General features: G+C 43.4%; 1 protein-coding gene across 4 annotated transcripts in view; it reads left to right on the forward strand.

The window, feature by feature from the left end:
- LNX1 (ligand of numb-protein X 1) overlaps positions 1-26582 on the forward strand; it is a 208790-nt gene that overhangs the window by 166013 nt on the left and 16195 nt on the right. For 3 of the 4 annotated variants that reach the window (XM_040418860.1, XM_040418862.1, XM_040418861.1), the window contains one exon: positions 718-949. In XM_040418860.1, coding sequence (XP_040274794.1) covers positions 718-949 — 232 coding nt within the window. Of the gene's footprint in view, positions 1-717; positions 954-8811; positions 8824-26582 lie in introns of those variants that run through there. The other variant, XM_040418863.1, reaches the window with a different exon arrangement.

The following is a 26582-nucleotide window of genomic DNA, read 5'->3' on the forward strand; positions in this document are numbered from 1 at the left end:
CAGTGGGTTCATGAAGAACTTACTATGCATGTGTGGCCACTTCCACATTGAAATTAATAGTAGTTATAGTAATAGCACATTGCTTTCTCTGCACATATAAGGTCACTTTTCTATGAAAACCCATGCTGGGACCAGTCTAGTGTTGGCACTGGTACAGTTCAAATACCAGTACATTACTTTTGTAAACACCTTCTCCCTGGATTATCTGTATAAGACAGTACAGCAGAGTTAATATGCTTTATGGCAGCTGAAAAGAATAGGAGGAAACTGACAGAGAAATATCATAAATTATTACAGTCTTCTCAATATAATGGGTGTGCACCGCCCTCCCCAAACCCTAGAGAGTTGCAGGGGAGATGAATACAGAGCTTTATCTAGGTGAGTAGTGTTACTATTTGGGTCTATAGCAGAACATCAGAGCTGTTTTTCAATCCCCTGCTTCTGCCCATTCTGTCACAGTCTACACAGCAAAGCTAACAAGTGAGCTGCAGAAAGCAGGAAGGCTCAGTTTAGTGTTTTCTAATAGTCAGTTTGAAACAAGCAATATTTGAAGATATTTTTTATGACCAGTTACACATAAAAAATACTGCATAAAAATATATTTTTAATAATATGATTTAAATAATATCTCACATTTTAATATATTCCTTTTAACATAGCTTTATTTAAATTAGACTCTAATAAGAACTACTAATGTTTTGTTTCCTCAATTCACAGGTGACATTTTACTGAATGTCAATGGTGTAGACCTAACAGGAGTCAGCCGTAGTGAAGCTGTGTCGTTACTAAAAAACTCTTCCTCCTCATGCGTTGTTCTGAGAGCCCTGGAAACAAAAGAGTATGAGCCAGAGGAAGACATCGGCAACTCTCTGCTCATGGAACCGGTTCAAAATGGCTTTGAGAACAGAGAATGGTCACCAGTCTGGGTCATGTGGCTGAAGCTGCCTCAGTAGGTTTTTAAGATCTCATCTCCTACCAGAGAGTGGGTGGAAAGATATATGTTTCTTGGGCTGTTCCTTCCCTTGGGTTTATTATTCACTATGGTGATGTGTTGTAATTAATGCCAGATTTGCCTTTAGAACCTTTGCATAAAGAGAGTGTTTTCTTTCCTAATTGGATGTGTATCGGGCTGTAGTTAAGACATTGCACAGGAAGCACTGGGGCTGATGAAGAAATGTTCCCATTTGTGAGGCCTTGCTCATATTCCGTTGCCATTCCTATGTGACTGCGCATTCGTCAATTGATCTAACTATGCCTGCAGCAACAAATGTTAGTTTATAAGCTGCCAATAGAATGTTATTATTGTGGTTAGATTTATTTCAAGTACATGGACTGCACACATTACACAGGCATGATGAAACTTTAGGGACGACAATCTAAAAAAAAAAGTTTGTAATAGATCCTTTAAAAAATAAACTAACCATCATGGCTGACGCAAGACGTTAATAACAGTTTAAGTTCCACAGACGTGAATGTAACATATTGACAGATCCATCAGGGGCGTACACAGTTCTCATAGCATCCCATAGCAAAACTTGGGCTATAGTGGAAGTCGGGCACCACTGCGCGTGTTGGTGGATGTAAGGCTGGGGGAATTATATAGAGGCATTTTATAGATGTAAGAATAAGGCATTTTAGGGCAGGACAGGCCCCTTCAGCAGATTCACATGTGACGAAAGGGCCTGTCCTGACCCGAAAACGCATTATTCTTAGATCAATAAAATGTCTCTACATAGCTCACCCCCTGAACTTCCATCCACCAATACTGGCAGCACCATCTGGATTCCACGATACCCCCGGTTGACGTTCAGCCATCTTCTGGTGAACAAAGACACAAAGTGAGCAGCAGCCCCGTAGGCTATTAAGTGTTGTGCCTCCTGCACAATGGACACAGGTGAGCACCCATATGGCAGTGTCTTCTGTCTGTCCGGCAATACTATCCATATGCACTTCTCCTTCTCTATTGCAATAGCAAAACTTGGTATGAACCCCTTCGCCCCAACCAGTTTCCCAGTATGCATGCATCAAACACTTTCAGGTAATGTGGAAATGCAACGTGCGAATCCCCAGATTTCTGACAAATGAAGTGGAAGAAATCTTTAATTTAAAAAATTTAATACAAAAAGTCACCCTCCATCTTACTCATCTTGACCAATTCGTTGAAAAACCGGGTGCTCAGTCTAAACATCATATTTCTCACTAAATTTGCTAGACAACTGATAAATCTCCCCTTCCCTTCACGCAGTATGTTATAAAAATGTCTGCCTGCAGCCACCACTAGGAGGAGCTCCTAGTAATGGTATACAGTTACCATTACACTCAATAGAAGCTGTAAGTACTTTCTTTGCACTGAGCTCCCCCTAGTGGTGGCTGCCACAAAATAAAAATAATCTAGATTAGGAACAGGAGAATAAATCACTGGCCTTCTCTCCCCTAGCCCCCATAGCAGTCACTTTTGGTCTCCCTGACCTTATGATCACACTCACCCCTCATGACATGTCAGTTTTAGTATGTAATAAGAATGGATGAAATAACAATTCTGAAGTTTTTTTTGTGATATTTCTTTCATTCATCCTGAAAATAGTACCATCTCTCTTCTCTTACTCTATCTCTCTTCAAATGAGTACTTTATAGTGTTTATGAGCTAAGTATGGTATGAGTGATGTCATCATATGTCAGTGATGTCATAGTTTGTAATGAAGGTTCAAAAGCTTCAAGCTATGCTCTATGAGTTTATAACATGCTATATCATTATCCATTTCATGCTAAAAAGAAAATCTAGTCTATCCATGAAGGCCCCATGCATCCAGAACACAAAGAGTTTCATAGTAATGGCCTGACAAGGTCCAGATGTTCCAGGAGAATTCCAGTAAAGAGCTTGCTGTGTTGTTAGAGCCTTTGCTTTTTATTCTCTCTGTCCAGTATATGGGTTTTTTGCTCAGGAAGCAGCTGTGTGTTTGTAAATCAGATCCCACTCCGGTGTATTGTAATACTAGGCAGTGACTGCTTGGATTGATGAGGTTGGGAGTAAAGCAGATTAAAGCCTTTTTGTATTGTTATTGCCCACTAGGAGTTGTCGATCAGAGGTCCCGAATGTGACGTGTATATGTATTATTTATTTTGTGTTGGAAACTGTAAAAATATATTAACTTGGAGAACATTTTTAAAAGTATTACCAGATTTCATATGTGAAATTAATGTAATAAATTGGAGAATTTTGCATACTTTGTACACAGCGAGTTATGCCATGTATTCTACCACACCGAAAACTAAATACTAAATTCACACTTCCACTTGTTTCTTGTTACCAGGGAGCATTGCATTGTGGGAGTTTAGTCAACGCAACACAAAGCAGTAAAGGTACTTTCACACTTTTGAAGAATCTGGCAGGCAGTTCCGTATGCAAACGGATATCTTTTTTTCCCGGATCCGGATCCAGATGCATTGAGATACCGGATCCGTCTTTCCGGTATCATCCGGAATAACGGATCCGGTATAAAATATTTTCAAAGCTAGAAAGAACTGCGCATGCGCAGACTGGAAAACCGTATCCAGCAATGCGGCAATTTCCGGAACACTTGGTACCGGATCCAGCATTAATACATTTCAGTGGAAATGAATGCCGGATCCGGCAAATGCGGTAGTGTTCCGGGATTTTGGCCGGAAAAAATACTGCAGCATGCTGCGGTATTTTGTCCGGTCAAATACCGTACAAGGGACAGAACGGAAGACATCCTGATGCATACTGAACGGATTGCTTTTCATTCAGAATGCATTGGGACAAAACTGATGTGTTTTTTTTCCGGTATTGAGACCCTTTACCAGATTTCAATACCGGAAAAGAATAACGCTAGTGTGAAAGTACCCTAAAAGTCACATGTCCGACAGTAATGTAGAAATAAACCTCTGTCTGTTTCCAAGGGCAACCAGCAGAAGTTGTACTTACTCAGTATTCCATATAGATTTAAAGGGGTATTACAGTTTAGTAGTTTATTAATTCTAAAGTGATAGATATGAAGCTAATTTTCAAATATTTTATATCAATTCATCACACTTATTAGGATCTCATTCTATAGATAACAATGGTTACTGCTAAGGCATAGAAATCTGTCCTGGTCCTGTGATAGACACACAGGTGCAGGACTTGTTACAATGGAGTAAATTAACTAATACTGTGCAATATATATAATGTGCCAACTTAGGCTAGACAGTCTAAAAATGAGACAGATTTATCTATCAACTGTCTATTGTACCAGATATTAGGTGGCTTACTTGCTTGCATCTTGCACCAGAATTTTGGCACAATGTCCCCTATTGAATAAAGAGCATGAAGTATTGATACAGAAAGTACAGTATATTGAGACAACGGCACAGATTTATTTATGCAGTCTATTAGACAGTATAAATTCAGATCAGCTAGTCAGAAGATGAGACAAATTTACCACAGTGACGTACATTGTGTGAGAAATTTGACACATCATGGCGCATGTTTATGCAACACTTTGCACCAAAAAATGGTGTTGTCGATGGCATCTCCTTTCTCCCGGTGAGCAGAGCCCTCAGAGTACTCAACCTCCCTGCTGCTCCACACTGTAGGCTGTTCGTGGCCTTCCCCATCTGCTTCCCATGATCGCTCCTTTAAGACTTGTGCACACTCTTACTTGCTCTAAAAAGGGCCAGCACACGTAGAATAATCTGTTCCCAGCCAATATTTAGGACAAAAGTCTCCTAGCTCGACTAGTTCTACAAAGATGTGCAATTGCTTTGTTCTGACCTCCCGTGCCTGATCTCTTGTATTGACTTTGCTGCCTGTCCTGACCTCTGTCTGATCACTGTATAGAACATGTCCCTCCTACCCTGACCTCTGCCCAATCACCATTTTGATCCTGGCCCGCCTACTCTGACTTCTGCCTGATCACTGTATTGACCCTGTGCCACCTGCCCTGACCTATTGCCTTTTTACTGTATGGCAAAAACTCTTCCTGTCCTGACCTTGGCTTACCCTCTGACCACACTTCTACCTATCCCCTTAGCGCCACCCAATAGTGTATTTTGACCACCGTGGGTCAACAGGTTCTGAATGAAGGTTACTCCTAAAGGTAGCGGCCTAATAGCTGCAGCAAAGTCTAGATACCTCTACTGGGCTGAAAGGGTGAAACAGGGGTCCACCTTGACAAAGCTCTCAGGAGTAGCCCAAGCTAAATCCGTCCTGTGGGACAGTGGGTCCACACCCGCTTCATTGCAACATCCATCTGTTATTTTTCATGCAAATCAAAAATACATTTGTCTAAATTGATCTGTGTCAAAATTATGGCCAAAACGTCCATATTCTTTAGTTTGAAGGTTAGCCTTGATTAGTTTCTAGCATCATTATCAGAACGACACAAGAAACAAGTCCACATCCCGTCATCCAAGAAAGTATGTATTGACACTCTAAGATGATTGAATGAGAATGGTAGATGCCGGAGACTAATATTGTTACAGCTTTCACTCTTCTCATGTTCAGTGGGGAGCAGAGGATCCTCCCCACTGACCGACATCAGTCCTTCTTACATGTTTATGGAAGGAAATGACCCTGCCTCACTTTTGTACACACATTATGTTCAGTTCTGCCATGTCACTTTAGCCTATATTACTTGAGACTGTCAATGCTGAATTCTTCCATAACGGCAAATGTTTATTTGTCAAAGACCAATGAAACGGTTCTACTCACGATTTCTTCCATCAAAGTGATAAAGGGGTATTCCCATCACATACAATGGGGGCATATCTCTAGGATATGCTCCCATTGTCTGATAGGTGCGGGTCCTACCTCTGGGACCCACACCTACAACAAGAAAGGAGTGGGGAGAGCTGTGGCTGGAGGACCCCTGGTTTTCCAGGGTCCATCCACCACCAAGCACTGCTCCTATACGAGTGAATGGGAGCGCACCGCGCACGCGCGGCCCCTGCTCCCGGTCATTTCTATGGGGCACTGCGTTCTCATTGTAGGTATCAGACAATGGGGGCATAGCCTAGCGATATGCCTCCATTGTATGTGATGGCAAAAACCCTTTATTGATATCGCTATATGATATTACTGAGGTTTTGTACTCTTGGAAGAGTAAATTTAGGCAAAACCACCCAATACCATAACTCCAAGTAGCATTGGGTGTATGATCCTTTAGGCCTCATGCACACGAACCGGCTGCTCCGTGCATTGGGGCCCACTATTTGCTGTCCCCAATGCACCGGCACCATCCGTGCCGCTGCTGCAGATGGATGCAGACCCATTCAATTTGAATAGGTCTGTTATCCATCTGCAAAGCTAAAAAAAATAGAACATGTTCTATTTTTTTTGCGGTGCGGAGGCACAGAGAGAATTGGGGCTCTGTGCCTCCATTCAGGGGCGTAGCTATAGGCTCATGGGCCCTGGTGCAAGAGTTCAATTTGGGCCCCCACTACTCCACAGCAGAAGTATATGCCAATCGTTCACCAGCAAGGCAGTTGGCACTGGGATATCCATGTTATTGGTCAGTTAATACATCAGGGACCCCCTGGCATGGGGCCTGGGCATAGCTAAGTGCAAACTGGGTGATCCATAGGCAGGACCGGGTGGCTGCCCTCATCCACCAGCCCGTCCCTAGGAAATCTCTCATCAGATGTGAGAGCAGCAGCGATCGATCAGCCAGGATTATTGTGCACAGTGGGAGGCCCCCCCTTAGGCAAGTGACAAACTGCCCCCCCCCCCTCATTCTTAGGCAAGTGACAAACTCATCTCTGCTACATCTACAATGAGCAACTACAACAAATGTAATGCCAAACTGCAGTTCCTCTATGTGACGCCTGGGATAGCTTCCACTGGACTCACAGGCTGTGTGGGTCCAGTTGAAGCTATCTAAGGCATCACAGGGAACTGCAGTTTGGCATTACATTTGTTGTAGTTGCTCATTGTAGATGTAGCAGAGATGAGTTTGTCACTTGCCTAAGATTGAGGGGGGGGGCAGTTTGTCACTTGCCCAAGACTGAGGGGGGGGGGGCAGTTTGTCACTTGCCTAAGGGGGGCCTCCCGGGCTGTGCACATTAATCCTGGCTGATCGATCGCTGCCTGCTGCAGTCACATGATGCATGATGAGAATACTGAGATTTCCTAAAGGGTGTATTGACTGGTCTGGTCTGGGCTTATTATCACAATCTCACCGGCGCTCCCACCAGGCGGGTCAGAGCCCGGATTCACTCAGGACAGACACAGAGTCGCAGTCACTCACTCACTGGACCGACCGGACCAGGACCCCGGTCGGTTGGACGCTCACCTCAGTAAGTCAGTCAGGTCAGTCAGTGTGTCTCGCAGTCGCAGTCACACTCACAGGATAGGAGAGCAGTGGCGTAGCGTGGGTTGCCTGCACCCGGGGCAAGCCAAAAATGGTGCCCCCCCTACCCCGGGCACGCCCCTTTTAACAAATACTGTAGTAGATCACAGTGATAACTCTCTGAGTACAGATAATGTTGTAGATGGGTGTGAGGCCCCAGAATTCAGAACACAGTGTTACCTGAAGTCTGGGGCCGGATGCGGCAGTGTGGGTCAAATTCTATATACCCCTTACCCTACCGAGAAACAGATATGTGCATGGGTAATATTATTACAGGAGAATGCCGCACCATACCTGTTACATCCAGTGACGTCTCCTGTGATGTACACTTTTCTCAACGTCTTCATCCAGAGATAAGACCGCCATGACACCTTCTTTCAGCCGCTTCTCGTCTCTGCAGAGTTTCACAGATTATTTTTTATGTTCCTCACTTTACTCTCATCCTCTCCTTCCTGGTGTCTCAACAACTCCTCCTGCTGCCCCCCAATATTGTGCTAGAGCCAGACAGATAGTCCCCCATTCCCCATAATATTATTCCCCCTGTATATTATAATGGCCCCACTTTATTATTAATATAATGGCCCCACTTTATTATTAATATAATGGCCCCCTCTTTGTTATTAATATAATGGCCCCTCTTTATTATTAATATAATGGCCCCCTCTTTGTTATTAATATAATGGCCCCTCTATTTTTAATGTAATGGCCCCCACTTTATTATTAATATAATGGCCCCTCTTTATTATTAATATAATGGCCCCTCTTTAATAACAAAGAGGGGGCCATTACATTAATAATAAAGAGGGGCCATTACATTAATAATAAAGAGGGGCCATTACATTAATAATAAAGAGGGGGCCATTATATTAATAATAAAGAGGGGGCCATTATATTAATAATAAAGAGGGGGCCATTATATTAATCATGATGTATTGGCCCCCTCTTTATTATTAGTGTATTGGCCCCCTCTTTATTAATAATGTAATGGGCCCCTCTTTATTAATAATGTAATGGCCCCCTCTTTCTTAATAATATAATGTCCCCCTCTTTATTATTAATATAATGGTAGTCTCTCCACTCTTATTAATACTATGATGTCCACTGAGTACTGTCAGTGGTCCTCCTCTCGTGCCCCCAGTGCCTCTGCAATAAGGGTAGAACGTAGGGTACATAAAAAAAAAAAAAAATTAATACTTACCTCTCTCTCCTTCACAGCTTGTGGCATCCTGGTACAGGCGGTCACCAATGCCTCGCTCACTGTGCCTTCCCGCGCCGCGTCATCTCGCGAGATCCGACGCAGGAGGTCACAGTGAGGTACGTGACTAAGTCCTGCGTCGCACCTCAATTGAAGCCGCTCCCCCGGCCCCTCCTCACTTCGCCTGCCCAGCTGCCCTGCACAGTGCGCGTCACACAGGGCCTCTCCTCTCGGCCTCCGCTCCGCCCCCTTTAAATCTAATTTTAGTTATTCAGCTGCGGCTGCGTTCTCCTGGCTTGAGGGGGCCCTGTGGGCCCCCCTGACTCAGGGGCCCGGTCGAAATTGCGACCCCTATAGCTACGCCACTGCCTCCGTTCCACATTACTCCTTCCGCATTGCGGACCAATTCAAGTGATAATAATTTTTCTCTGGAACTCCACAACAGATTTTGACAAAACAGGTATCATTTTAATCAGTAGGAATAAGTATTTTATACTGTACTTCCATTATGCCAACATATTCTGAAGTGAACTGCAAACTGATTAGAAAGCCATTTTGCAATGTTTATCAGCATATTTCTTCAAGTGTGGGAGGAAACTGCAGCACCCGGGCAAACCTCAAATGTTGTTACCAGGACCCTAGTGCTGCAAAAGGACAGTGGTTACTAATGAGCCACCATGCCGAGAGCAAATAAAAGCACTGAAACAAGAGAGCAAAATGGTCACACTGAAAACTATAAGTTGTAATAATTCTTTGTTACTCTACAGTGGGGAAAATAAGTATTTGATACACTGGAGATTTTACAAGTTTTCCCACCTACAAACACTGTACCAGTAATTTTTTATCTTAGGTACACTTAACTGTGAGAGACATAATCTAAAAAAAAATCCATAAAATCACATTGTATAATTTATTGTATGAATTAAATTATTAATTTCATTTTATTGCATGAAATAAGTATTTTATCACCTCCCAACCAGCAAGAATTCTGGCTCTCACAGACCTGTTAGTTTTTCTTTAAGAAGCCCTCCTACTCTGCACTACCTGTATAAAAGACACCTGTCCACACACTCAATCAATCACACTCCAACTTCTCCACCATGGCCAAGACCAAAGAGGACAAAATTGTAGACCTGCACAAGGCTGGGATGGGCTACATCAGAGTATACTTATACATCTATACATTTATATTACATGGAACTTAGTCACATAAACTGCACCATGCATGATCCAAAATTCTTGCATCTAAATGCTGGATTAGCTGAAATGACCTTAAAGCCCATCACTTATGGTTTCCATAAAGCAAGGACATCAATGAGAAGATAGCAGCACATGGGTGGCTAAGTGTCTTCCAGTGGTCCAGTATTTCTGATGATACGGCGCTTTGCCAGGCCTTACCATGCCAATATTTTTCTCTAACACTGCATTGTGATGGAGAATAGTTTCATATGTTTGGTAGTCATCATCCATTGTCCCTTAATGTCACCTTATTCAACTTTCTTGATGTATTTTTGCATTCGCTTGTTGGAAAAGATTTCTGTTGCCAAGATTTACGATATTTATTCCATGTAAAGTGCTTGATAGTTCATCTAGCTGTATAATTACTACACAAATGCTACTTTCTGAGAAGACTCTCCGAGATATTTTGCTTGTGCAGCATTTCTAAATTTAATTCATTTATTGTAGTCAAGATTCAGACTTCATTTCTATTGCCAAGAATTAACAGACATGATTATCTCATTCTATAAAGTTATCAAAACCTCAGCCGTATGGAAGACTTCAGAGAATTCTCTAAAGTGTACCTGATTTTCAGTCTGCATCATGACTTTTACAGACACCATATTAAGATTTAGGCCTCACGCACACGACTGTATGTATTTTGCCATCTGCAAATTGCGGATCCACAAAATACAGATACTGTCCGTGTTGCATATGCAACCAAGTAACAGGACATGTTTTATCCTTTTTTGGAATGGACATACTCATAATGCTTTCAGCGTCCTTGTATCTGTTCCGCAAAAAAAATATGTCCAAAAGATTTTTTTAAGGAAAACATCTAGAGCTAGTTGCAACCTCCATGATTATGTCGGCAGAATATAGATATATTGTAATGCCCCGATACAATCTGGGCATACTTAGAGGAGTGGGGATCCCATAACAAAAGCAATATGGATCCCCATTCTGGTCTATAACAACCAGCAGAATATTTTACCCTGTCTGTGTTAACCTATGTATTAGCTCTTGATATGGTATATATACCCTTGTCCCTGCTATGATCATGTTAGTTTACCATGTATACCAGGAAAGCTCCCAACATACATGCTAAACATGTTCACAGGATTACAGACAGAAGACAAAGGGGTATCTTTTGGCCTCCATCATGCCGGTATATGTAAGTATACTGCAAATAAACAGTATGGGATAGCATAGTAGACGTGCTATTCTTTTACTTTTTTATAATGTAACTCTATGGGTGACAGGTGCTATGGTATGGCACCTGTCTGAGGCATATGTGTAACATATACTTTTTTATATACTGAAAATCTATGTGAACATAGCCTAAGGGTCATTTCAGTTAAAGGGGTGTTCCGGTTGGTTAACGTTATCCCCTATCCACAGGACAGGGGATAACTATTAGATCGGTGGGGGTCCTACCGCTGGGAACCCCACCAATCACGAGAATGGGGGCTCCCTTCCCCTGTGGCCGCTCCATTCATTTCCATGGGAGTCCCGGAGATAGGTGAGTACTGTAGTCGGCTATCTCTTGAACTCCTTTAGAAATGAATGCCCGATCGGCCGCACCATTCATTTCAGGATGGCTGCAGGGGTTATGGGGCCCCAGCAGTAGGCCCCCCACTGATCTATTAGTTAACCCATATCCTGTGGCTAGCGGATAACTTTAACCAACTGGAATACCCCTTTGAACCATGTAGTACCCAAATCACAGTGTCATAGAGTCCCCAAATAGTACAGCCATAAAATGTGTGAAAAGCATAGGTGGCCCCTGCTGCTAGTCATTCTGATGGAGATTTGTGGAGGCCCAGAGGTATTTTCCTCGTTGTCTTCTTTCCTTTTGGCCCTGATGACAATACCTGTAGCACAATGGCCCCGATGCTGGGTTACACTAGTAGCTGCTCTAAAAGCAATAATACCAATTAGGACATCGGGTCTCACTGTTTCACTCAATAACGTGACCTGACTCAGTATTTGTTCTTCTAAGCCCCTATAGCATCCACCGGGGATTAACTCATTAACTGCTATTGAAGCCAACGCAACTTGAGTGCTTTGGATACAACTGGCTTTGTTGCATTGTGAGAAACATTGCCTATGAAAGTCATTGACAAGGTCATTCTACTCCTTTACCTTCTACCATCCTTCTCGTTCACCTTTATGAACTGAATATATATATATATATATATGAGAAACCTCATCTGTGCATCCATGCTACCATTTGATCATTGTCTTGCTGTGAAGAAGTTCCAATTCTCTACAGAGACTTGACCTAGCTGTTATCACTAGTCAATGGGAATGGACATGGCAGGAGAAATGATAATCTGGGCCTTTAAATTAGAAGATCTACAAGATAGCCTAATTTTCACCCACGTATGGGATACCTGAAATGACAATTGCAGTGTGCTATACGGTGCAGAGTGCTGCATTTACAATTTAGCCTCTTGCTGAGATATTTTAGCCAGACAGAAGTAATGCAAATGTCATACCCTTAGGTTGAATAAAATTCTTTACATATGGAATTGCGGAGAGATACACAGGGTATGACTGGGCCTCCAGGGTCCTCTGTCGGGCCAGGCTCTGATTCATTTTACTCATGTCTTTATGAGCACTAGCCATAGTGATTCCTTGTCAGTGACAATACAATATAGGAGTGTACACAAAACCGTTATGGGAAGCTCACCAAAATAGAGCACAGCCCGCTACCATCCGATAGCTGGACAAAAAATATGCAAAAGAAAAAAGACCAGCTCACAAGAAGTCACCTAAATCTTATTTATTTCTCACACATAAAATTATGCCTATTATATGGCTAATCATGTATATATTATTTCACTATCATATACTGACATGAATATGCCACATAGCAATATAAGACCAATATAATTATAAAACAGTTATAAAATATAACATATAAAATCAATATAAAATCAAAATAACAGTGTAATTGTAATAGTCACGGTCCCTCCTTTCTATTAAGCTGCGGAGCTCTCGCAGCTTATAATATATGCTTTAGACTACAACCCTTTGTTGTTTTCATTATATTTCTCTTGATTGGTATACTTCCAACAGAATGATGGGGCTTGAGTGAGTGTCCAGTATGTTAATGCGCAGTGGTATAGGCCTTATATGATTGTTAATAGTGGGGCGTAGGTCCACTTACGTATCCAGTCGCTTTGCCGTCCTTGTGATGTTTATCTTTTGTAGCGCTATGCGCTTCTTACCCAATGTTAATGGTGATCTGCAAGGTTCGGCAGCTCTACAGATGGTTTCTGGTTGCTAGCGACGCTGCGCGCCTGCGCAGTACGGATTTCCGGATGCTCACGATTCCACGTGTGTCCTCAGGCTGCCGGCAACACTGCGCGCCTGCGCAGTACAGATATCCGGATGCTCACAGCACCGCAAGTTTGTTTCACTCTAATGCAGGGGTGGGCAATTATTTTTTCGATGGGGCCACATGAGAAACTGAAAATATTTTGGAGGGCCGGGCCAAAAGGCTAAACTCAATACTGCATAAAATCAATTGTATTTCTTTATAAAAAGCAGTAAATATCATTGTTGGACAACTGGTACGAGTACTTGTTATAGTTAAACAATGAAAAAGTGAGGTTGCCTTACAAGAAAAAAATTTAAATTTATTAAACAAAATTTCCCAAAACAATGAACATTTTTCACTATTTGTGACTCATATTAGTGAAAATTTACAATCACGTTCACTCAAACACATTTTGAGTTTCATTTACTGTTGGAAAGAGGTTCTTAGCATTCTCAAGACATAATGCAAAGACACTCCAAATCTTAAAGGGGTAGTCCAGCCATTGTCCCCCTGTGAATCCAGCAATTGTCCCCTGTGAATCCAGCAATTGTCCCCTGTGAATCCAGCCATTGTCCCCTGTGAATCCAGCCATTGTCCCCTGTGAATCCAGCAATTGTCCCCTGTGAATACAGCCATTGTCCCCCTGTGAATCCAGCCATTGTCCCCCTGTGAATCCAGCCATTGTCCCCCTGTGAATCCAGCCATTGTCCCCCTGTGAATCCAGCAATTGTCCCACTGTGAATCCAGCCATTGTCCCCTGTGAATCCAGCCATTGTCCCCTGTGAATCCAGCCATTGTCCCCTGTGAATCCAGCAATTGTCCCCTGTGAATCCAGCCATTGTCCCCTGTGAATCCAGCCATTGTCCCCTGTGAATCCAGCCATTGTCCCCTGTGAATCCAGCCATTGTCCCCTGTGAATCCAGCCATTGTCCCCTGTGAATCCAGCCATTTTCCCCTGTGAATCCAGCCATTGTCCCCTGTGAATACAGCCATTGTCCCCCTGTGAATACAGCCATTGTCCCCCTGTGAATCCAGCCATTGTCCCCCTGTGAATCCAGCCATTGTCCCCCTGTGAATCCAGCCATTGTCCCCCTGTGAATCCAGCCATTGTCCCCCTGTGAATCCAGCCATTGTCCCCTGTGAATACAGCCATTGTCCCCCTGTGAATCCAGCCATTGTCCCCTGTGAATCCAGCCATTGTCCCCTGTGAATCCAGCAATTGTCCCCTGTGAATCCAGCAATTGTCCCCTGTGAATCCAGCCATTGTCCCCTGTGAATCCAGCCATTGTCCCCCTGTGAATCCAGCCATTGTCCCCCTGTGAATCCAGCCATTGTCCCCCTGTGAATCCAGCCATTTTCCCCTGTGAATCCAGCCATTGTCCCCTGTGAATACAGCCATTGTCCCCCTGTGAATCCAGCCATTGTCCCCCTGTGAATCCAGCCATTGTCCCCCTGTGAATCCAGCCATTGTCCCCCGTACCTACTGTACCTAATCACCGCGGCGGGGAATATTACAGACAGCGTTCGTTTGAACAGCTGTTTTCCCCGCTGCGCATAGACACTCCCCCTTGCTCGCGATTGGACAGATCCGTCCAAGGGGGAGTGTCTATGCGCAGCGGGGAAAACAGCTATTCAAACGAAAGCTGTCTGTAATGTTCCCCGCGCCGCGGTGATTAACGTTGTAGCGGCGGCGTCGTTGTTGGCGGCGGCGGTTTCGGCTGCGGCGGGGGGGGGATTGGGGGGAAGTATCGGGGGTATTAGCGGGAGTACGAGTACTCCCGCTAATACTCGGTATCGGTCCCGATACCGATACTGGTATCGGGACAACCCTAGTGCAGACCCCTCCCTACAATACAGACCCCCCTACAGAACCCCCCTACAATACAGACCCACCCCTACAGTTCAAACCCCCCTAAAATACAGAACACCCCCCCCCCCCCACAATACAGATCCCCCAGAATACAGAATACAGAAGAATCCCCCCAGAATACAGAAGGCCCCCTCATATACAGAACACCCCCCCCCCCACAATACAGATCCCCCAGAATACAGAAGAATCCCCCCAGAATACAGAAGGCCCCCTCATATACAGAACACCCCCCCGGCCCCCCCATCATATACAGAACACCCCCCCCCCCCTTACAATAGTACACACCCCTCCCCCCCCCCCTTGCCTTTAGAAACGTAATGCTCAGAGATGATCAGCCATGTGTTAGTCACACTGACTACACACAGCACAGGGGGAGGCGGCCGCAGCTTCATGCTTGTCGGCTCTGTGACTGTCAGTGTCAGACAGTCACAGCCGATACTATGAGAGCCGCGGGCGCTGCGCTGTTACAGAGAAGGGAATAATTGCGGCCGGCCGGGTCCCGGGTACGGCTCGCACGAGGCACCCCCCCCCCTGCTGTGTCTTACCTAGACAGTACTGCCGCTGACGCTGCCTCCCTGCCACCGCGCCATGCCACATGCAGCACGCCGAGTCGGAAGTCCTCTTCATTCGCGGAGGAGGGGTATCGTTGCTTGGCACGCCTCTGGCTCCGCCCGGGGGCCGGATTAAAAGGTAGTTTGCCCAGGTCTGCTCTAATGTCTGAAACTTCACGCATGCGCACTTTCACTTTTCAATTGTCAGAATGGATGTTCAAGATTTTGCTGTTCTGGAAGTATGTCACAAGTTATAGCAAGGGTGCAGTCTTCTAGCCAGACGCGTTTCAAAACCGCATGGGTTTCTTCCTCAGTGGCAAATTACTGAATGAAGAAAGGGGGACATATTGCTCCTTATTAGGAGTCTAAGTTGGAATCAAAACCTGGACCGGACCATGACTGGAATATATGGCCAGGAATATGCTGAACTGAAACAGACCCAGAAGTCATATTAGATATCTATAACCATGCAATAAACTTTGATCTCCTGAATGTAGACAGAAACTGCTACATTTTAATCATTAATATTTCCAGCTATTCACTTTTATTCTTTCTAGAGCTCTGCAGACCTTGGCCCCATTACAACCATTTGTCCATTTCTTTCTGCACAGTATTCGTTTTTTCATCTCATAATTAGAAAATCCATATTGGATGTATTGTACTTGTAAAACAGCTAGGGAAGCGTTAAAGCCCACCCTTCAGATGTGAAGTCACCAGGAACACTGCTGGGCGGAAGCCTCCACCTAGCAGTGTGCTATTGTAAACAAATGCACTGCGCAAACAAGCGCAGGGCAAAGGAGAGCATTGAAGCATGAAATGCTCGATGCTTATATCAGGGGGGCCAGAGGGGTGAAGATGGGGATATGTCCAGGTTCAGCTCTAAACCTGGACAACCCCTTTAAGTTTGTGTCCATTTCAGCTATGTTACTAGTGTATGGGGAATCAGCTTATGAAAATGTTTCCCCTCTACTTTTATAATCTTAGTTTCTGTGCTCATGAAATAAGTGGCTTGTAAGAGAAATAATAGACCAGTACAGTGGGTTTTCCAGTTTGCATCAACATCCATTAAAATTATCATTTATGGAGACAACTGCAATTTATGTAATGTATTTCTTTTCCCTTTATTGCTCCTATCTCCCGTCCTGGGCTGTGGTCACATGACCGTGTCCATGCAGCTCTTTCTTACTTCCTGTGACGTTATGTTCATGGGCGGGGGCAGTGATAGGGGAGTGTCTATGTAACTAGCTGGTGGGAGGAGCTATAAACTAACTGGGCGGTGTTAGGGGCAGTGATAGGGGAGTGTCTATGTAACTAGCTGGTGGGAGGAGCTATAAACTAGCTGGGTGTTAGGGGCAGTGATAGGGGAGTATCTATGTAACTAGCTGGTGGGAGGAGCTATAAACTAGCTGGGTGTTGTTAGGGGCAGTGATAGGGGAGTGTCTATGTAACTAGCTGGTGGGAGGAGCTATACACCGGCTGGGTGTTGTTAGGGGTAGTGATAGGGGAGTGTCTATGTAACTGGGAGGAGGAGCTATAAACTAGCTGGGTGTTGTTAGGGGCAGTGATAGGGGAGTGTCTATGTAACTAGCTGGTGGGAGGAGCTATAAACTAGCTGGGGGTTGTTAGGGGTAGAGCTGGAGCTGTGGTAGAGAAAGGAGAAGTGCATCATGGGTTTGGTTGGATACAGCAACAGGAAGTGCTATTTACAGGATCTAAGAGGCCACTTTTTAGACAGATTCTAGGCACAGACACAGTAAATCTGGGCCAGTATGTCTAATCATGTCACAAATAATAATGTACCATATAACCTAAAAATGGCTACAGGCAACAGTATTACCTCTTTGCCCTGCTATTATGACTCCAGTTCTCATTATGGCGATCCCCATGCACATTACATTATTGGTGGTTTCGCGGAGAGCCCTAGAGATATGCTTATATCACTTTTATGGTCAAAGTTGGCTTAAAGTGTCATCAAAGTTTGAAAAAAGCTTTTCAAATTTCTATGTTTTTAAAGGGACATATCAAAGGTTTTGATTAGTGGGGGTCTGAGCACAATCGTTATAACGAGGAGAGAGAAGAGATTACATAGTGTGCTTTCTCTCCTCGTCACAGGAGATGGAATTGAGATGGGTCCATAGACTTTGTATTGAGCTCATCTCCTGCGGTGAGGAGAGAAAGTGCTATGTGAGCTTTTCTCTCTCCTCATTCTAGAGGTTGGTGGCTCTCAGCACTCAGATCCTCACAGATCAAAACCTTTGATATGTCTCTATGAAAACCTTGACATTTGAAAAAGTATTTTCAAATTTCAACAGCACTTTAACCCTTTCAGCCCCAGAGGGTTTTACATTTTTGTTTTTCACTCCCTGCCTTCCCAGAGCCATAACTTTTTATTTTTGCCATTAACATATCCGTATGAGGGCTTGTTTTTAGCAGGACAAGTTGCACTTTCTAATTCAGGCAAACAGTGAAGAGAAGGCAGCACTCACAGGAGCGCTGCGTTCTCTTCAAACAGCTGATCAGTGGGGGTGCTGGAAATCAGACCCCCGCTGATCCTGAGGATAGGTCATCAATATCGGAAACCGGACAACCCGTTCAAGTCTTTTCTCATTGTCATAGAAATGGGTATTTCTAAACCCCATTGTGCCAATACCGTGGTATACACAAAGAGAAGGCTAGGACACTGTTTCCCCAGTGTGAGACATCACCCCAGATCAATATGATACTCATCAGTAGATTGATTTGATATATTTTGAGTTTCCCAGTAAAAATTCAGAGCTGTCCATGTTATTGGCTAACCAGTTCAGAAAAAAAATAAGTTGGCACCAAGACACATATGGAAAGACGTTATTAGCTTCCATGTCCCCATCTAACAGTGTTTCCTGAATATAGTGTACTACTTAAAAAGGAGGGAATAGCATTGATCTGCCTGTTTGTATGGCTACAAAGTGTAACATGACTGCGAATTTAAAGGGTCTTTCCAAGACCTTACTATTGATGCGCTCACAGTAGCGCCGCGGCTTTCCCACAGCTTTCCCTAGGCCAGTGACATCACGTTCATCAGTCACATGTTCTAGGCGAAGCTCAGCCCTATTGAAGTGAATGGGACTGAGCTGCGATACCAAGCACAGCCACTATACAATGGATGGCGCTGTTCTTGGTGAGCAGAGAGAAGGTTGCAGAACTACTGCCAGCACTAGTGCCTTCTCAAACAGCTGATCGGTCCCGGGTGTCCCGGGTGTCGGACCTCCACCGATCAGATACTGATGATCTATCCAGAGGATAGGTCATCAGTATAATAGTTTCAGAAAACCATTTTAATAACTTCACAACATATGTAAACTTCTTTAGACTATCCTGATCACTTAAATTTTTTTCTTTTTCATACCTACTGTATAATTACCTTGCTGACATAATTTAGATTTGACTGCACCATCTGTATTTTTTCGCCCTACCTTGATAATACTTTACCTTTATGAGGTACAGATATAGCTATTGTTATTTTGACTCACTTAATGCACTAATGCAACAAATACACATTACAGTAATACAACAATTGGTGATAAAGATTGATCATTCTGGCCCAGTTGGTGTCAAAATGACGTTGGCTACATCTGTATGTAGTTTTGAAAATCCCCAACTCCGGCCACCTCTGATGCAATGGATAACTGTAGTGCACAGCTCCAATAGTTTATTGTATCCCGCAAAATTCTATGCATAATATATATAATATAAATATGACCTTAACCCATCGAGTGCTGTTGCAGCACCCTGTTCTTTATCATACATAGCATGTCATATTAGCTTTTGTGGTTGTAACCAGGTGTATTTTGTCCATATCCCTACCTCCATCCTCTTGTACTTACAGCTGAGTTCCTGCAAATATAAAACGTGTACGCAATGTGCAGCTACCATTAGTACGTAATGAGGTTTAGAACAGGATTTACTAAAAAAAACTAATTTTTATTCCAGTCTTGTGACTGTAAATTTTATTTATTAACATATGGCATATTACACTACCAATTAGATGATATGTAACACATTGTCAAAGGGGTTGTCCCATGAAAAATATTCTACATTTTCAAACCAGCACTTGGATTTAAATACTTTTTAATTGCATGTACTTAAAAATGTAGTATAGCTACTGAAATCTATCTGTAAAGCGCCATCTGCTGTTTGCTCTTTTTGTAATTTCTCTGTCCACCTCACTGAGATGAAAGCACATGCTCAGTTCCATCCTTCAACTGTCACCAGTTACAGTGGAAAGAACATGCCCCCTAAGCTGCCAGCTTGAAATAATTCTATAAATCTAGCAGAGCAATGAATGGGGATATTTCTGATTCCATATGAGTTACAGGGCTGATTCTAAGTTTAACATTTGTTAGAAAGAGACTTCACATCAGCGTTCAGACTTTCCGTTCTCCTGCTCTGTTAGAGTAGCAGAAGAACAAAAAGGACGAATTCCGCACATAACTAAGCCAAACAGAGCCTACGGACCCCATTATAGTCTATAGTATAGACTATAATGGGGTCCCTTAGGTTTCCACTCAGAGAAAAAAGTTGTGCATGCAGGACTTTTGTCTCTGTTTCAAAAATATTCCTCTGGGCGGAAACCTAAGGGACCCCATTATAGTCTATGGGGTCCGTAGGCAATGTTCGTCTGAGTTATGTGCTGAATCCGTCCTTTCCGTTCCAGAGCAGGAGAACGGAAAGGCTGAACGCTGATGTGAACTCAGTCTTGCATGTACAATATTATATCAAATTTTTTTTTTTTTTACATTAATTAGGGGATAACCCCTTTTAATGTATTTTTGGATATTTAATAACAATGAGCTTTGTAACTATATTTTGTTTTTATAATTTTACAATTTTTTCATAAATTGTGTTTTTAGCAAGAATATGACATGAAATCACTATGGAAGTGCTCAAATAATGAACTAACGAGCTTTATACTGTGTGTGAATTGTTGTCATCTCATTCTAGTTTATCATCACCAAATGTTCCTGACTTATTCTGGTGCCTGGTGACCTTGAGTGTTAACTCGTGTGACCTTACAAGGGTCAGATTCCACATCTGGAATTCTTTTCAGCATTACTGCCAAGATGCGGGTTACAGACTGAGAGCAAGTCATTTCTCGCATCATCCCCCCTTTTACATCCATCCATTAGGGTACTCTTTTTCAAGGCCGTAAACATGGTGACCCAAATTTATAAGAGGGGAAAGTTAGAAGTTGTTTTTGCTGGAATGATTGTAACCCACATGGTACATTTATTATCTGCACATTGCCGGTCTTGGATAAACAATGGCTTCGTCCCTCTGTGTGCTATAATATACAGAGGAGCCTTTTACTACAGGGACTGCCTAGAGCCTTTAGCCTCAGAGCTCATTTATGTTCCTTGCTGCATGAGCCAGGTTCTCCTGGAAAAGAGTTTATGCATTAAGTACGTAACATGAAACTTTTTATTGTGTATCAGTTTGTAATTATTACCATAGAAATTTTTTCACTTTTCCAGATTCTCTTTCTTTAAAAAGGAACCAAATTGAAAAGTTAATCCAAAATGAAAAATATTCAAATAATGTAATGTGTCTGTTATTTATATAATACATAGCTACATACATACATACACTTTACCGGACCTGTAAGGTGTTCCCACTCCTTCTCCTCCCAAACCTGTGATTCTCTCCCTCTATGTAAACATCTGGTTTAACATTGTCACAGTCAATCACTGGCCGTGGAGGAGACCGGATTTCCTTGCATCATGTGACCGTAAAACATGATGTAAGGGGAGTCGCTCACCGCTGCAGGCATTGATTGGCTATGGCGATGTCAAACCGGATGTTTACATCAAGGGAGCCCAGCAGAGCATCGCAGGCTGGGGGAAGGAGTTAGGAGCTGGTGCCAGGAAGCAGGTAAGTAAGATGCCCTTTACAGGTCTGGTAAAGTAGAACCGGCCCCCCTCCCGTTCTTGTGCAACTCCTTTAAAGGGGTTTTCTGGGATTAAGAAAAGGATAGGTCATCAATATCTTAACAGCGGGGGTCCAACTCCCAGCACCCGAGCCGATCAGCTGTTTAAAGAAGCCATAGTGCTTCGGTGAGCACTGCGGCCTCTTCCTAGGTGATGTAACATCAGGTTTATTGGTCACAAGGCCTAGTTGCAGCTCAGTCCCACTCAAGTGAATGGGACTGGGCTGCAATTCCAAGCACAGCCGCTATACAATGTGTGGTGCTGTGCCTGGTTGGCTGTGAGGAGGCTGCATCACTCCCCAGAGCACCGTGGCTTCTTCAAACACCTAATTGGTGGAGGTGTCGGGTGTTGGCTATTGATGACTTATCCTGAAAATAGGTCATCAATATGAGCCCTGGAAAACCCCTTTAATTTGGAATCTTCCTCTTCGTCTCTTACTTCTACCTATTCTTTCCATTATACCCCATGTGATCATTTCCTCATTCTGTGGAGCACATGTTCTTCTCATGTACCACTCTGACATACCATGTGACCTGTTTCAAACTATCCTGTCCACGGAATCTCATTTGAGAACTCCCTCTATCGGTGGAATGAAGGCTCCTGGCCTATCACTGCTACTTAATTTTCAGTTCCTGTTCTGATTTATCTTGTAAGGGTACTTTCACACAAGTGTTTTTCTTTTCCGGCATAGAGTTCCGTCCTAGGGGCTCTATACCGGAAAAGAACTGATCAGGCATATCCCCATGCATTCTAAATGGAGAGTAATCCGTTCAGGATGCACCAGGATGTCTTCAGTTCAGTCGTTTTGACTGATCAGGCAAAAGAGAAAACCGCGGCATGCTACGGTTTTATCTCCGGCGAAAAAAACTGAAGACTTGCCTGAATGCCGGATCCAGCATTTTTTCCAATAGGAATGTATTAGTGCCGGATCCGGCATTCAAAATAACGGAATGCCGGATCCGTCCTTCCGGTCTGCGCATGCGCAGACTGAAAAAAAGGTGAAAAAAATAAATGCCGGATCCGTTTTGCCGGATGACACCGGAAAGAAGGATCCGGCATTTCAATGCATTTTTTCGACTGATCAGGCATTTTTAAGACTGATCAGGATCCTGATCAGTCTTACTAATGCCATCAGTTGGCATACGTTTTGCCTGATCCGGCAGGCAGTTCCGGTGACGGAACTGCTTGCCGGATCTCTCTGCCGCAAGTGTGAAAGTAGCCTAAGATGGTGTCCGCCCCCTCCACCTTGGCATGCCTATGTACGAAACTTTTCTGGCTTCAAATGATCTCAAGTTTTGGTGCACAGAAAATGCAGTTCTTGACAATTTGGAAAATTTTGTGGGAAAATGGCTGAGGTTAGTTAGGTGAGTAGGTTTTACACCAGATAAAAAATTTCACAATCTCACTCTAATAAGGGTCTGATGTAAAAACAGCAGTAACATGACAAATGACAAAATCACATGCAACGTTTAATAAATCTGCCTCAAACGAAATATAAAATGTTGAAAATTCAACTGCAATAATGATTTCTAATAGTAATAATATCTGCAGCGTCTTTCTAAATCGCCATTTATGAAACTGATTCATATGCCATTCTTATATTCAGATTTTTGGACTGTGCCGCAGCACAATTCTTTTGTAGCCGACGAGAGGTTTGTTTTTAAGGTGCCTTTGCCTGAAGTCAGGCCTCACATTGCTATTATTATTAATCTCCTGTGCTGTTTCATATCTCCAGAGTCCACAGATAGAACAACATTCCCCTCCACTGGCCCCAAGCTGTCAGGAGTCATTATGGATGTGTTTAATGGTTTCATGCACTGTAAATTAGATTTCTATGGTGCTCACTAGGGATGAGCGAATCGACATCGGATGAAACGTCCAAAGTCGATTCCCATAAAACTTAGTTCTAATACTGTACAGAGCAGGAGCTCCGTACAGTATTAGACTGTATTGGCTCCGATGAGCCAAAGTTATTGCGAGACTACGCTCTATAGCTTCATAAATTAATTTTTACAGTAAAAAAAACATTTCCCGAACTCAGGTTCGGTTTCAAGTGGTACCTTGGAACCGAACCTGAGTTCGGGAAATAGATTGTTACAGTACAAATTAATTTATGAAGCTATAGAGCGTAGTCCCGCGAAACTTTGCGAAGCAATAACTTAGGCTCATCTGAGCCAATACATTCTAGTACTGTACGGAGTTCCTGCTCCGTACAGTATTAGAACGAAGTTTTATGCGAATCGACTTCGGATGTTTCATCCGAAGTCGATTCGCTCATCCCTAGTGCTCACCTCACACACATATTTACCATAGGCTGGGCTAGGACCATGCAAGAAGCTGTTTGGACCACATTCATCTTTGGATTTAAATCTTTAGTAGATGTGCTACAGTGTCAAGCAATTTAACATTACATTTTAAGATATTGACTATTTTTTCCCATACAGTAGATGACTTTGTAGGCTCATGCACAATTCCATAGTTCAAGTCTATATTGTCCAGTATGGTGCATGGGGCCTCTGCTCTACCTGCATGTCCATTTGATATCATATGGAGGCAGAGTTTTCTTTCGTTGCTTCACGGGGAGGATATTGTATGTCCATATACACAGAGTCCGACTGAGCCCTTACGGCAGGCTAAGGAGCTGACCAGGCTCTTAAAGTGATCCTCCAGGCTCCCCTTCCTAAAGCTGTCTATACGCATAACCTAAAAGTTTGATGATTTCAACCATTTTAACTGAGCGTCATTTGAAAATGTTGTGCAAACAATCATTATTGATGGCCGACAGCAGACTTCTGTCTAAAAAATATGATCTGTCAGGATGAGAATTTTTACCACTGTTGGATGAAACTCCACACGTATGTATGGAATAGGTGGCTAAATCTTTTGCCATTTTGAGCAAGCAAATTTAATTTTTTTTTCTCAATAAGCATTTGACCAGTTTAGATTTTGTTTGGCCACATTCAGGCCAATTAAAATTGTATATGTATAGTCAGCTTAAAGGGGTTGTCTGAGTTCAGCAAACAACATTTATCATGTAGACAAAGTAAATACAAGGCACTTACGGATGTATTGTGATTGTCCATATTGCCTCCTTTGCTGGCTAGATTCATTTTTCCATCCCATTATACACTGCTCGTATCCAGGGATTACGACCACCCTGCAATCCAGCACACTAGAAGAAAAAGCTCCGGGCTATACGTACTCCCAGATGGGTCTTTTACCATAGTGTGCAAGCACAACCGCTGCTGCTGGATTGCAGGGGATGAGCAGTGTATAATGTGATGGAAAAATGATTGAAGCCAGCAAAGGAGACAATATGGACAATCACAATACATTTGTAAATGCTTTGTATTAAAGGGGTTATCCAAGGCTGGAAATGGCCCCCATACACCCGGGCCCCTCACACTGATTGTATTTACCTGGCTCCCCTATCCCTGTCCCTGCGCGGCAGCAGCAGCTTCTCCTCCTGCGCCGATGAAAATATCCAGTGTCGGGGGGGGGGGGGAGCATTCAATGGCAGGCGGTGATGGAGACGAGCTTCCATAGTGTCCCCGCCTGCCATTGGCTGCTCCCCCCAACACCGGATGTTTTCATCCGCGCACGGGGAGAAGCAGATGCGTCAGTGCAGAGACCAGGAGCGGCGCAGGGAGCCAGGTAAGAAGATTCCGTGTGAGAGGCCCGGGTGTATGGGGGGGCATTTCCAGCCCCAGATAACCCCTTTAACTTTCTCTACATGATAAATGCCATTTGCTGAAGTGAGACAATCCCTTTCAGGTTCAATAACCTTAGTGTATGTGTTGAAATTACCCGATAATCATCTTGATCTCAATGGTAGTTTAGTAAACTGTATAATCATTCTTGCTGCAAAAGAAGCCAGCTCTCAGTGCACATTTCCTAGTGAGTCCATGAGAGACTTACATACAGGGGCGGATTGGCCATGAACCTTACAGGGAAATTTCCCGGTGGGCCGATGCCCAGGGGACTGCCTGGGCCCTCCTCACGGCTGGCCGGTGGAAGTTTTTTGGGATGTATTTTGTGCTGCTGCCAATATTTTGTGATGGACTGTGGTATTTGGCTCAGTTGGGATGGTATAATGTGCCATATTTTGGTATTGCTGGCCCTGTCTTCCATCAATTTGGACCAGACTACAAAACAGGGCCACTTTTAGTAGTTTTTCCAGGGCCACTTTAAGTTCCCAGTCCGCCCCTGCTTACATATATACACAGCAGTCAATCTGAGGAGGCAGAATTGCAGTGGGAGGAGAAAGCTGGAACCTGAACCAATGATAAAATATTTTGGAAAATCCCTTTAACTGTATCAATGCAAAAAAAAAAAAAAGCTGGGCAGCACGTCATCTCATGTGACAACCACCTGCATCTCCCAAGATGCACTGCAGTCAACTCTTGTTAACCCCTTCTTCCCCTACACAGAAATGAGTCCCTCACAAACAGCATCTCAAGTAATAAATAGCAATTTCATAATCCCCTACGAATTTCCTTCTCCACTGTTCAGGGCAGGGGTCAGCTACGCTACCTCTGTCACTCCAGCTGTTGTGAAACTACAACTCCTAGTATGCTCCATTCAATTCTATGGGAGCTCTAAGAACGGCTAAGCAATTCTGCATGCAGTCGTAGTTTCACCAAAGCTGGTGTGCTAGAGGTTGCTGATCCCTGGGTCTAGAGAGTGATTTCTATGAATTTAGAAGTAGAAATGAACAAATGAAAGGTTTCTGGACCACTTCACCTGTTTCTCCATGAAATTACTACGCTTGAACTGAGAAGAAGAAGAGAAAAGGGACGACAATAAGCATGTTTGTCCACCACTGAGTGCAGGAATAGGTGGACCAGAAATATAAACAGCAGGGGGCGCTACTAGAGAGAAAAATATATTGTGCATAAAAAGCATGTATATTGCAATAATACTTAATTTGAAATACTCTAGCTATTGCATATTAATACTTTTCATGGGATAACCTCTTTAAAGTAAACTTTTTATAGTTTTAATTATTGCAGAAATGTTATTTTTTATCTGATCGAACTTCCATGACGCCTTTAGAAAAAAAAAAAGCACTAGGAAGAAATAAAATGTATCTAAATCTAACTCTTCTT

Source organism: Bufo bufo, chromosome 2 (assembly GCF_905171765.1).
Source record: "Bufo bufo chromosome 2, aBufBuf1.1, whole genome shotgun sequence".
Lineage (NCBI taxonomy): Eukaryota > Metazoa > Chordata > Amphibia > Anura > Bufonidae > Bufo > Bufo bufo.